At 43.6% G+C, this 13543-nt stretch overlaps 1 protein-coding gene across 6 annotated transcripts in view; it reads left to right on the top strand.

Annotated features, from left to right (window-relative positions):
• mctp2a (multiple C2 domains, transmembrane 2a) overlaps positions 1-13543 on the top strand; it is a 35611-nt gene that overhangs the window by 6636 nt on the left and 15432 nt on the right. For 2 of the 6 annotated variants that reach the window (XM_074633025.1, XM_074633022.1), the window contains exons 3-17: positions 142-201; positions 284-395; positions 2774-2916; positions 3021-3097; positions 3198-3312; positions 3403-3426; positions 5732-5908; positions 6611-6741; positions 6848-7034; positions 7317-7410; positions 7509-7611; positions 7699-7801; positions 7906-8007; positions 8131-8205; positions 8484-8603. In XM_074633025.1, coding sequence (XP_074489126.1) covers positions 142-201; positions 284-395; positions 2774-2916; positions 3021-3097; positions 3198-3312; positions 3403-3426; positions 5732-5908; positions 6611-6741; positions 6848-7034; positions 7317-7410; positions 7509-7611; positions 7699-7801; positions 7906-8007; positions 8131-8205; positions 8484-8603 — 1623 coding nt within the window. Of the gene's footprint in view, positions 1-141; positions 202-283; positions 396-2773; positions 2917-3020; positions 3098-3197; positions 3319-3402; positions 3427-5731; positions 5909-6610; positions 6742-6847; positions 7035-7316; positions 7411-7508; positions 7612-7698; positions 7802-7905; positions 8008-8130; positions 8206-8483; positions 8604-13543 lie in introns of all 6 variants that reach the window. The other 4 variants (XM_074633020.1, XM_074633019.1, XM_074633024.1 and 1 more) reach the window with 3 other exon arrangements.

Below are 13543 nucleotides of genomic sequence, written 5' to 3'. Positions count from 1 at the left end.
TACTTCTACTAAACTGAAGCCATTTATGTGATCTAAGATATAACTGTTTTGGAGAAATACAAACTTCCGGCTTAAGTAAGTAGGAAACTTCACGCCATTCTGATGCTTCATAAAATGTCATTGCAACCTTTTTCCATGTAGATGTCCAGTGAACCGTGTGATTTCTTTGACGATAATATGCAAGATCCTCTGGAAAACTCTGTGAGTACTCACTCGACTGCCTATTGAAGTAAGCCAAGTATATGGTATGAGGAAGCATATAAATGTGAATGTTTCCTCAAAGCAGGGTATGATACCAGGGCCTGACTTCCAAATACCTGACCCGTGCCAGAGATACCTCCTGAACATCAACCTGAAGCAGGGAAGGAACCTGGTCATCAGAGACAAGCGCTCCGGTAGGTCAAAACAAGTCCTGGCCTTTCACAAACCTGTAAGACTAAGACGCCGTCTCGCTTAGATCTTGAGCTGATAATTACTAAATCTTGATAAGCTAACATCAAAATGTTCTTTTAAATGTGGAATCCATTTGGGTGGAACAGTACAGATCAAAAGATGCCATATCAGATTTCTTGTACTTAGAAGAATGCAGTTCCTTGTGCGTTGGTGTGTGGCTACAGTTAAAGGGTGAGCCCTAGATGAAACGCTGCAGGTTAATCTGGCTAATCTTGCTGTGATTATGAGACAATTAGACAGTGGGAAGTTGTGACTGGAAAATGTGTTGTTAAGTATAAAGAAGAAGGACGGTTAACGTATGTGTTTACTTGTGGAGTATGACGCGACTTGTCGAGTTGTGCGCAAAGAAAATAAGACACTAGATAAGTATGCAGTCAGACCAGTATGACGAAAAGTCAGACGATCATGCTACGTCAAGAGAACACATGATCTGTACATGATACCACTGGTTTTGCAACTTATTTAAACAGCTGAGATTTTGAATGGTATTTCAGGTGTAATGGTTGTTGATTCTTCTGTCAAATTGTCATAATTCTTCTTTTTCATCATATCACAAATCACAAATGATCATGTATTTACAATATTACAGGTCACAACAGTTTTTCTTTGAAATGATTTTGAGTCTTAAGGTTTGATGTTGGAAATGAATATGGTTTTATATAGGAGCGTTAAAGTTGTAAGATATTTTATTCATGTATTCACCCTAAAGTAGAGCATTATTTGTCATATTCAGGTGTAGAATCAAGCATGAACCAGATTTTAACACATTTGGATGAGCTGATTTTCATAACTGGATGATCTTTTGAGAATTGATTACAATGATATTGATCTGTGAGAGAGAAAGACAGTGAGACAAGAGACTTGTGTAATACAAATTTCCACTCATCTTGAGGCCTCCCTGAGGCTCTGTAGAGTTTGCTTTGGGAAAGCAGCAACCTCAGGTGGCCAGAAGTGGAACTACAACATGAGAAAATGCGGTCTTACAGTAATACTGTAAATGTGGCTATTTACTGACAATTTGTTTTGGCAATTTTTGGGACTTACATAATCAGTTTCACTCAAAGTAAAAAAAGTTAAAACTTGTCATTTTAGATTGATAAATGCATTTCATACTAGAAAATCATGATATGTCTGTACAGCTACATCAATCTTATGTAATTGAAAATTTTGACCCTTTGGCTATTCTGTAGTTTTAACCAAAATTATACGTTGCTGTAGCCCCTGCAGCTTTTGGGAAATCACCTTACAGCGAAACAGTGAAAGGACTTCCTTCTTGGCACGATGCTTAACCGTTTTTTTCCCTGCTTGGTGGCAGAAGACCCTCCAAGCCCTGTGCCCTACTCCCTGCTAGTTGAGACCTTACTTTCCCTGACAAGATGGCACCACGATGATGCAATCCCCACACGCCCCCTGTCTCTCCACTGTTTGCCCAACAATCAACACCGTGCCAAAGGCTCACCAATGGCATACATTGTCATTACATATTCTGAAAGGACCCACGCCACCAGCCCCCACTCCTTGGTTTTTTGTTCTCCCCTTTTTTCCCATTAATTTCCATCGTCACCGTTCTCAGTCATGCCAGAGCTTTTCTCCTTGCTAGCTGCCACATTCTCCTCCTGTCAAGTTGCCTGGAGGTTTCCCTGTCACAGGCTGGCAGGGTGGAGCTGCTGTGGGTCCTGCCTGCCTTTACGAGATGTTCATTTGGAGTGGGGAGCTGACAGGCCTGACAGCCCATCCCCACAGGGCCTTTGTCATGTGATTCAAGCCTCCCTGCAGGCTCTCTCAAGCACCCCTTTATTCCCCTATACAAATGAAGGCATGGGACTGGCTTTCATTTTTTGGCCAATCTGCATGCAATTGCAGAAACAAAGAAGTCCCATACCCCCACCCCGCTCGCAGACAGACTTTCTTAACAGGCTTGGGAGATTAACACTGGTTGCTTCTAGATTTTTGGTTTCTGGTTGCCTCATGCTGGCGAGTGTTTCTACTCTTTCACAATTAAACAGTTACATCCCTCTGTTTTAGCCATGTGTGGGGTGCAGCTCCTCCTCACATATTTCAGTCTCTCACACAACCAGCATGGGGGAAGGGTGTGTATGTGTGTGTGTGTGTGTGTGTGTGGTCATGTGTGTGTTTTCATACACGGTGTACATTATTAAAGTGTTCCACACGATGTAAACATAGTTTGCATTTAATGATTCACTTTCCCCATATATTGCTATGTGAATCAGTGTTTATACACTGTGGTTAAGGTGATTACCACTTGTGTCAACACAACATTATTTTGCTGATTTGCTCTTTTTTTTGTATTTAATTTTAGGCACCAGTGATCCTTATGTGAAGTTCAAACTTGAAGGAAAGCAGTTCTATAAAAGCAAAGTGGTTTATAAAAGCCTGAACCCACGTTGGAACGAGTCCTTCTCCCATCCTCTTCGAGACAGAGAGCACCCCGTGGAAGTTCGGGTAGGCGTTGTTTGTTTGAATAGAAGTGCAGCAGAGCGGTCTTGTACTGAATGAAACACCGTTTTCTGTTTATGATCTTGATGATGTTTGTAATGTTTTTGCAGGTCTACGATAAAAATCGGACCGCTGACGAGTTCATGGGTTCCAACATGATTACCCTGAATAATCTTGAATTGTACAAGTGAGGAATATATTTTAATATTTTAAGGAATAGATTATCGTAATGATATCCATAAGTGGTCATCAGTTTTAATCTTCATTTCCTCTCTGTCTCCACACAGAACCTATGAAATGGAGTTGCATCTCGATGATCCAAAAAGTAAAGAAGATGACATGGGAGTTATCATTGTCGACGTCTGCTTAATGTTTAGAGACGCCACCATCAAAAGAAGCCCTGTAAGAGTATGTCTGAAATAAGAAGTTATATAGATGATGCAGTCTTCCCTGAATTTTTCTGTACTGATTTATGTATTTTTTTTCCCACAGAAATGGCCACCAAAGAAGAATAAGGTATGGATTTGTATATCATTACATTTATTTTTTAACTTAATAATTTCCAAATTGTATTAAGAATGCCATCCTGAGATCATTTACAAGGCAGTGCTCCCGGTTACGCTGATCTAAAGCACTAGGGGGCAGTAGCTCACTGTACTATGGTGCAACAAAGAATGAGGTGTACGCTCAGGACTCAGGCTTTTGTGTGTAACCTTGGTTTCAGCACAGCTTATTTCTTTTGTGGTTTTTATAGTGAACCTTTTTTGCAATGCATATTATTCTCAGTGGTATCATTTGCTGTGAAAAAAATACGGTACAATATTACATTCTGATCAAAACCCAAATAATAATATTGACTGAATACGTTGTTATGAAAGAGCCCTTAGATGAATATTATAGAGCAGTATTTGGTTTTGTAGTAAACAAAGTTCCATCTCCTCTCAAGTGGTTTTCAATATATTGCAGCTGTAATTAGATTCAGAGTGAAATAGGACGGTAGCTGTTTGGGACTCACACTGCAGCGAGTGGGTTTATATTCACACCTATGTAGTCACTACATCTGCCACTGTTCAGTCTCTTGATGGTCCAGTAGACAATCTCAATTTGAAATTAGATGACAAAGGAATGAAGCCATTTTCATACGCATTGTAGGTTATCCACTACAGATGGTTAAAGATACTCAAAGGGAGACAGAAATGTGTGATGGGACTCTTCACAATGTTCTGCTGCCTAAATCACAGTGCTAATTTAACAATGTAACAATGCCATTTTTTTCCCATTTCATTTTTGACAAACGTACAATATCTTATTGCATTTAACACCTATCCTGGAAGTGCTGAATACCCAGCTCTTACAGCTCCACTCCCCCTCTCTCAGAACATCGTTTTCTCCCTCTGTGTTACCACCACAGAGACAGGGAATGGCAAGTGCCTGAGTAAAACTCTGCTGTGTGATAGTGTTTCAAACAGGAGGGGGGCGTATGGGAGAAGCGGGAGGGGGGCTCTGCTGTTCGAGGCATGTTGCCAGTGTGGGATGCCTAAGATCGGCAATGCTGATAATTCCCAGGCATAGCGGGCAATAACCCAGATGTTAGGATGTAATATCACAGCTGTGGATGGACAGTGCTGAGGTACCAGCCAAATGGACCTGGGTCTGAGCTCATCGTGCTTGTCCCCATGCTGTCCCACCATATGGAAGCAATCGCACAGCCCTTTTAGGACCAGGAATAGATTCTCTTTAGGGGCCACTTACAGTTAAGTGGAATTGTTTTATTGGCCGCTGAGATAGAAATGTGTCCAAGATAAACACTTGGGATGACTTGGCTGAGGCCTGTTTTATATCGCTCCTCCACTCCCTCTGTTCCTCCTCTTTTGAAGGGGCTGATATTTATAGGGCCGTGCCTGTGGTATTCCATGTTAATTCAGGTCCCTGAGATGTGCTTTGATCCCCTCCGGATTGGGTGGCAATGTGGGTTGTGACCCCGTAGTGAAGAGGAGGGGCCGGAGTGGCAGGGGAGTTGTAGTGGGGCTGTTTGAAGCAGCGTCGCCGGGGCAGTCGAAGGAGCTGGGCAATCAAAGAGGCTAGAGCAGATTACGGTCCTGCTCTTTAATTACAGTCAGCCCTACACAACCCCTCTGCTGTTTGTTTTTACAGCCCTGGCCTATCACCGCATGGCCTCACGGGAACTCTAACATGGAAACATATCAAGGCCTCTCTCTCTCACTCCCTCTGTGACACACGGCAGGAGAAGTGGATTATTTGCTGGGCTTGTCCTTGATTTCCAAAGAGGCCTCGAATGCACAACATCTCTGCTAGTTTCACAGATTCACTCTAGTAGAAACTATTTGTTATTTTGCTGGTTAAATAAATATTGGATGAATTTGCCAACATGCAGTAAACTGGCCATACATACTGCATGTATGCATAATTTGCTGATGAGAGAGAGCTGTGCGGTTTGCATCATTACTCACTGCTGCCTGCTGTCTCTTGTGCAGTATGCCAAGTGTCCTGCCTCCCCACACTCAGTCTGGGAGCCAGTGATGAGTGGGACTGTCACAGCCAGGGACATCTGGCTGCTCGCTGACGTCCCTCTCTTCCTCGCTCTCCAGGAGCCTCCATGGTGTGGCTTACCTGTCAGTTGAGATGTGGTAATGTGCTCCAACAGAGATGCGCTGTATAGTGTGGACCTTTGTCCTACTTTCATGCACTCTGTGAACATGATGAGGTGCCAGGCTGAGGCAGGAGCAGGTAAACAGAGGGGGAGAGCGTCCACACACACATTTTTGAAAAAAAACTGTCTGTGTGTATCTTTGCCCTGCAGCAGAACCTGGCCGCACCAACCCCGCGGCCAGCTGAGACGCAGAGGAATCAGCTGAGGAACCAGATGTGGACTGGGGTGCTTGGTATCGCCTTGGTGGAGGGTCAGGACCTGCCGCAGCAGGGCCATGGGGACATCTACGTCCGCTTTCGCCTCGCTGATCAGAAGTACAAGAGCAAGGTTGGACTTGTTTTTTAAAAGTCTTTCTCTTTTCCAACTTCTCCTACACTCCCTTTAGTCATGCTCCTCTGTCTTTTTAATGTCGGCTCTTTATACTTCAAGTCTTTCTTCCCAGCCCCTATCTCTTACTTCCCCACTTCTCCCTCTCAGCAGGTGCCTGTCAGTGACTCACCTCCACCTTGGCTCACTGGGCCATGGCAGAGGCAGCTCATTAGACTGGGCAAGGCTGCCACTCACTTCTCCCTCTGCCTCGGGTGCTGGGCTTCATTGCCTTCATTTGCATACCCAGCATGCCCTGTTCATCTACCTGTACTTGTTGGCCTCCCCCCTGATGATTCTGTGGTGCACTTGTCTTGTGTTGTCGTGTCATTTCTTTGTAAACCTCTCTGCTTTCCTCTCTGCTTGTTTGTTTGTTGGACAAAGCTGATTCTAATTGGAAGCTGTCAGTGTTTACAATCCCAGAGTGGCTACTGAGGTGTACACATACAAGCACACACAAATAGAGAGAGACACACACACACACACACAGCACACCTCTCTTTCTCATCTCCTGCCTCGCTCTGGTTGGACTGAATGAAGACTTAATCTACCTGTCATGCAGGAGCTGCTCACTCTGATAATGCATTAAAGCTGACATTGCGTCAAAGCGTGTGTGTTTCCACGTTACTGTATGTGCTGAATCTGTGTCTCAACTGCCCTCAGAACCTCTGCATTCAGGCCAATCCCCAGTGGAGAGAGCAGTTTGACTTCAATCAGTTTGAAGATAACCAGGAACCCTTGCAGGTGGAGGTGTACTCCAAGAGAGGGAGGAAGGGCGAGGAATCATGGGGGATGTAAGTATTTCCTGGTGGGTAGTGTTAATTTTGCTCACATTGGCTCGTCCACAGAACTAGTTGGCCTTATATGTTTCAACTGAGCTATTTTTCTTTTGTGTGTCAGGTTTGAGATTGACGTATCGAGACTTTCACTTAATGAGAAGCAGCACTACACTCATGTGCTGAACCCAGGAAAGGGCAGACTGGTGGTTCTGGTCACCCTGAGACCCTGCTGGGGAGTCTCCATCTCTGACATCGAAACTGCTGCCTTGGAGAAGCCTGATGAGAGAGACGCAGTACTGGAGAAATTTGTAAGTTATTTTTTTGTTTTAGTTTATTTTCATGTAAAAAGAGAGTCCCCAAATATTTAGTATAACATTTATAGTTTAGTAATGTCGGCTGATTCATTAAGAAATACAAATATGTCATTATGGATTTAATGAAGCGCTGGTGGGAACATTTTCAATAACATTAATATAATTCTGTTACACGCCAGGTGTTAAGAATGCAATTTTATGTGGTACATTTATGAACCATGCTCATAAAAGGTGTTTTGAATAACATGTTTTGAATGATTTTCTTTCTTTTTCCAGAGCTTAAAGAACTCTCACAAGTGTGTGGGGGAGGTCGGCTTCCTTCAGGTCAAAGTTGTAAAGGCAAATGATCTTCCTGCCACAGACCTCAATGGTAATCCGTTACAACAATTCACTTCTGTTTTTCTGTCCTCATGGTCATTGCTTTTTTTTTTTTTACATTAAATAATAACACTTCTTTTTCATTTGCAGGAAAAAGCAACCCTTTTTGTGTTGTTGAGCTCGGTAACAGCAAACTTCAAACTCACACAATCTACAAGACCCTCAATCCGGAGTGGAACAAAGCCTTTACATTGTAAGTAAGACATCTGGTGAAAACAAAACAGGACATCTGTCTTATTCTGTGTTGTATATTTTAATGTGAATGATTCTTATGTTACAGCCCAATAAAGGACATTCATGATGTGATAGAGTTGACTCTCCTCGATGAAAATGGAGACAAAGCCCCAAACTTTTTGGGGAAAGAGGCCATTCCTTTACTGACTGTGAGTTTGTTTATGATCAGACATTACTGCTGTGACAGGATTTAGTTTGTCTTAGATATTAATATCTGATATACAACGTACACATTTTCTTTTTATTCTAAAAGGTCCAGAATGGGCAACAGATATGTCTGTTCTTGAAGAAAGAAAACTTGGGAAGTGCATCAAAAGGAACCATCACACTGGTGCTGGAGGTGATCTATAACAAAGTAAGGATCAAACTAAATATGTTCAAGCTTGTTAGAAAGGTGATAATGTTCCATATCATATAGCGTGAAGACAAAAAGTAGTTAAAACTGCAGTGTTTTATTTTGTTCTTTCTTTGTCCCCAGGTCAGAGCTGGTATCCGAACCTTCCAGCCGAAGGAGTCCAAATTAATGGAGGAAAACCTAAAGTTCTCCAAAAAGGTTATCTCTATTGATGTTTTTAGCAGATGGAACAAAAAGGCTTGCCAGTATGTTCCCGTCACATCCCGATAATAAAGTAGCCACAACAAAGCCACACACGGCCGCAGTTTGGATCGGACACAGTCAAACTAATTTGTTTAATTGGCTTTAAACATCTAGCTTCACACGAAGCAAATAAGGGATAGTAAAGCTGATTGAACTTCATTGCAAAGTCATAAACATTATGTCCAGTATCAAATGATACTAACCGGTGTTTTGTTCCAATCATTTCCCATTAGGTCCTTGCCCAGAATATATATCGGGTTCGAAAAATCAGCACAGCAGTTCTGTACACGTTACAGTACATTAAAAGCTGTTTTCAATGGGAGAGCACGCAACGGAGTCTAATAGCCTTTCTGGTAAGTCATTGCCTCACGTTAATGAACTCTCTTTAAGCCTAGGGGCGAACAAGTTTTGTCCCATTTCGCTGCAGCCCAGTTTTAACTCTTTCATTTTATGTGAATTAGATGTTGGTGGAGAATCTTTGGTTTAGTTGTTTTCTCCCTCGCTAGTCTTTTTCCCATGAAAAACAATGTCTGCCTTCTGTTTTTATCCCATGCGTATGTGATGGATGTGCTTTATCCTTTAAATCAAACCCCACTTGGCTTTCCCTCAGTTCTGATGACATTAGAGTGTATTTGAAGGGGAAGGGTTTGGGCGTTTGTACATCTGACTTCTTAGCAAAGCCTCCTAGCCCGGGGGACGGTGTAAGGAGGATCACAGTCTCAGCTTCCTTGGGTGGAGGAGTGACAGTCTGCCTCCGAGATTTGAACCTTGTTTAAATGTCTCTGTTTAGCTGTTTTTAATGAGGGTATGTGATCTAAGGTCCTAAGCTTAAATAATCTTAAATCACCCTGTGAATCCCCCTCAGTACAGCACATGTAATGTCATGATTAAGAGTGTACACTTGCCATGAAAGCCCTGCCAGCGCCGTGTCAGGGTGAGGAAGCGGTCACAGACAGGGTGTGTGAAGAACTCTCCTTTCACCGCCTTTCTTCTGTCTGCTCTGTCTCAGAATGACATGCAATTCATACCTGGTGTATTCTGTAAGCCCTTCTCACTGATCCTGAGGTGCAAATCCCCCCAGGCAATGGCCGGGCTCAATGTATCACAGCCTTTTTAAAACAGCAAGGCACACAGACAGGCGGGCGGACACACAGACAGGAAGACGGAGAACAATGCAGGCGATTGTATAAGGATAGAGTGGGAGGCAGGCTACTATCTGGGAAAAAGAAAGTTGGAGCGCAGAAAGAGGAAGACAGTTGGGTGAGAGTGCGGTCCACGAAGGCAGATAGCGAGAGACTCCGAGGCAGGGATATGGGCAGGAGAGCAGGAGGATAGGCAGGCTGACAGGTGACAGGTCAGCGGGATGGGGCCATCTTCTTCCACCTATAATTAGATCCTCCGCAGGCGATGGGAGTGTGTGGTGGCACACTCTAATCTTTCATTTCCACTTCTACTCCACCTGCTGTTTAGGAGTGCAGCACACAAATAGAGATCTTAGAACGAAGGAAAAAAGACTCACTATTTTCATCAGCGTCATCATTGCTACTGTAGTATATGTGCTTCCCAATCTTATTTTAGTCAGCTGTGTGTGTCATCTGCGCTCATCTGCGCCAGTGCGGATGGTTATTCTTGTGACATTGACTGTAGCTGCTTTGTCCTTTTTCATTCGCTCTGTTTTCAGACACTAACACCAGCACCAGATATTTGTAAAAGCAGACAGTAGTCAGCGTACGCCTTTGTCTGCCACGAGGTGCGCTTCAAATAGTCTAAGTGTCGAAGGTGCACGGCGAGAGTTGCCCAAACAGAGAGAATCCGCCGCTGCGTATTCATCACCCACTCATCAGCAGACTGAGAGTTCAACGAGTGGAAAGTTCTTTCTTTTGAATGAGTTATTATATTGTCAACAAGTAACACGCAGAGTGAAACATGCAAAACACATGTAAAAAATTGCATGCAATTGATAGTAACCGGAAAAACTCTGAACTTCAGTCAGGGAGGGCAACAACAAGGTCTTCACTGACTGTCATTATAGGCCTAGAGCCATGCCGCTATCCACACTAGTGCCCCTGCCCACTCCAAGGGTAGCCACTGTACAGCCACTCCTCCTCCTCCTCCAAGTCATCATTTGCAATTAAGTTAGTGTTTGGAGCTGTCCGAAGCAGCATGCCACCATGTGCCTTAATGAAAGCAGCTCCCACTCCTATCTTTATATCTTTAGGCAGTGGTAATAAGGTAACTGATTCAGACATTGACAGATGGCCTCTGCTTGCCTCTCAGATGTGCATAATTATACCACTAGTGTCTGCTCTTTTCCACCGTGGCAGGCAGCGCAGGGCTTCTCAGGGTATGCCGGTAGGAAACGCTGCAGTGGTGGGTCTGGCTTTAATATACATTACAATACATTATTTATCAAGCAGGCAGACCGGTCCTACCCTTTTACACCATATACATCCTGTAATGCATTACCGCTGCTGTGGTTTCTACTGGGACTGCGGGATGCTCGCGTAGTGCTTTACCAGGAATACTTAGCCATTATATCACTCAGTCCCACAGGCCAGTTTTCTGACCTCCACACAGCATGCAGTCTACATTTGTATCCTGTTTATGTAGATTCATGTATGCATTATGAAGCGGTTGTTGGTGGTATTCAAATTCCACATGAGGGATCACCGCTCTGGTTCACGTTAACTAAGTGAATGGGAATGCGAAGATTTTTCTTTTTTTTTTGTTGAGAAGTCTTCTTTGTTCATATCAAGATAACTTTTTCTCTCATGAGTGGCAGTCTGAAAGCTGCACATCCAGGGAACATGTCAATTTAGCATTTACAGATTGATGTTTTATTTGGTTTTTGTGCTGCAACGGAGTGTTATTGTGTGTGAGGAATGGAAATACTTGCAGTATTGTCACTGTTTGCGAGTGCAGGGAGGTTACTTGTTTTGATTGTGCAATCTCATCAGCAGAAGTCCATTCCGTTTGAAGTCGCCTTCGATTTTCCACCAATGTGAAGCAGTTTTAAAATAGAAACTCTCTAATTAGGTAATGTAACAAAAAGAGAAAAAAATTCTTTCTCACGCATTTAAACAAAGTTCTGGCAAATCCTCATAAACATTTTCATCAGTGAACGGAAATACAAACAAGAAATTTTGATTTTTTTCCCCCCTCTTCTTGTTTATGCTACAGTAATGAGCCTAGGATCTGCGCTTTTCAAGAGTTTGACAACAGCATGTTCCTTTCTCTGAGAGAGAGGAAATGTGACAGCTAAAATCTTCATAAAATAACGGCCTTTAGATGTGCTTTTCACTAAGACTGAGCGAGATGAATGTGCTATACATCAGCAGTGACTGCAGAGGGGTCACCCAGAGTTCTTTGCTGCACACAAGAATAGGACCTGTAGATGGAGCTACAGCACTGCTGGAAACGTGAACGGAGGCGCTGAGGAGATCAGTTACTTTTCCCAACAGGAGCCGTTCGTGGGAACAACTTGGAGTGAAATCCTCCATTCTGTGCATTACACCGAGAGACACAAGTTTCTTCAGCAAAAAAAAAAAAAGAAAAAAAGCTAAATGAGCATGCATTAGCCAGCCAAATTAATCCGTTTCAGAAGTTTAAAGTTGAGAACAATTTTGATTTAGATGAAATGGATGAAAAAAGAAAAGGGATCATTTACACTTGAAAGCTGATTTTGAGCTTTGCTGTCATTAGACCGCTTTAAGTATTTAAGTAGAATTAATATTTTAACATATGAGGTACCTCATCTGTCAGGAGTTGGACTAGAAAGAAACCTGTATACCTTATGTGAGTATTTGAACCGTTTTCTTTTTGTCACTGCCAGGTAGCAACCGCTTTAGACACCATTTGACAGCCTGTGAAATGCTGATTGCCTCACATCACACACTGTAAAGATGGCATTTGATGAATGTTTGATGCGATGCAGCTGTAAACACACTTGGCAGCTGCATCGGGCACTTTTTTTTGGGGAGGCTGATAGAATCATCGTCTCCCCAGATGAGGGCAGGACAGGGTCAGATCTGGCTCCAGAGGTCTCGGGAGACCACCTGTGTAGTGGAGCCGCAGCAGTCGGGGCCATTAACCAGAACACCAGCCCGGCCGGGATCAAAGCCATAATCAGAGTTGTCATAATTGTTCTTGTTAACACTGTCCCTGAAAATGAGATGCTTTGTGAGTCTTGGATCTGCCTATTTGGTGGTTTACTGCATTGCAGTGTGGCCGAGCCTTTGTGAGAACAGCGAGACTGTGTGCGCGCCTGTGAATTGTCTCCTTGTTTCGTCTCTGCATCTGTTTTCTCTCTGTTTGAAAAAGTTGGAGGCCTTAAAGGAGTGGGCTTCTTCGGTCTCATGGGGGTTACACTCTCCATCTCCCTGGCTGTGGGAGTTCTCACAGACTGCGTAGTGGGAATGTGTCTAGTAGGAGAGAAAAAAAGGATGACAGTGATGGCGATGTGTGTATTCATGGTTCGGAGTCTGAGATCTATTAATTATTAAATGATAGGCTATGACTACTTGCAAACTGCTCAGCAGTGCCTCCTGATTTAACACAGTGTTATTATTTAGCTGCCCTGAGTGGCTATGTGTCAGTTGACAGCTCTGGAGGGTGGCTGAATGTGTAACCTTGAAACATGTCCCCTTATTAGTGGGATTAATAAGCTTTCTCTGTTAATATTCACTTCATTAGAGCTGTGAAATTGTTTCTATTTTTTACACGTTTTTAGGACATGGATTTCAGTTTTGAGAACACACAATTTAAACTCCCCAAATTCATCCTTATTATTTAGCATTATTAAACAGAAACTTTTAAGTAGAAACAAGTAAAGTGTCCTAAGATGTATTAATAGCTAACTGCACTGAATAAAACCAGTAAAGGTTTTATCTGTGTGTTTTCATGTTTAACCCCATTGTGTGTGCCATATCATAATTACTGCCTTTAACATACTCGCCACCTTCCTAGTCACAGAGGACACCTCTCCCCAGGCAGCTGAGGCGGCGACCTGTCCGCCCCTGTGTGCGGCTGTTCCGGGGCCGGTCTTGGCCCCGGCGCGTTAACGTGCGTGTGAGCGGAGCTGACAGGGAGAGAGAGTCCATGCCACTCCCTCCCCACCTCCTCGGGGGAAAAGGCTCGCATGGCAGATCTGTCACCCAGGAGGTCGCTCAGTGTTAACGCTCCCGACACGGATTAAACACTAGTGGCCAGTGCCGGAGTGCAGGGTCAGTGTAGCCACCACTGACAGGCACCACAGGGCCCCCGCTGACTGCCCCGCTCCAGCCTCGCACCGCCG

Source organism: Sebastes fasciatus, chromosome 4, assembly GCF_043250625.1.
Source record: "Sebastes fasciatus isolate fSebFas1 chromosome 4, fSebFas1.pri, whole genome shotgun sequence".
NCBI classification, from domain to species: domain Eukaryota; kingdom Metazoa; phylum Chordata; class Actinopteri; order Perciformes; family Sebastidae; genus Sebastes; species Sebastes fasciatus.
The sequence above is the reverse complement of the archived record's forward strand: the minus strand, read 5'-3'. Positions and strand labels throughout refer to the sequence as shown.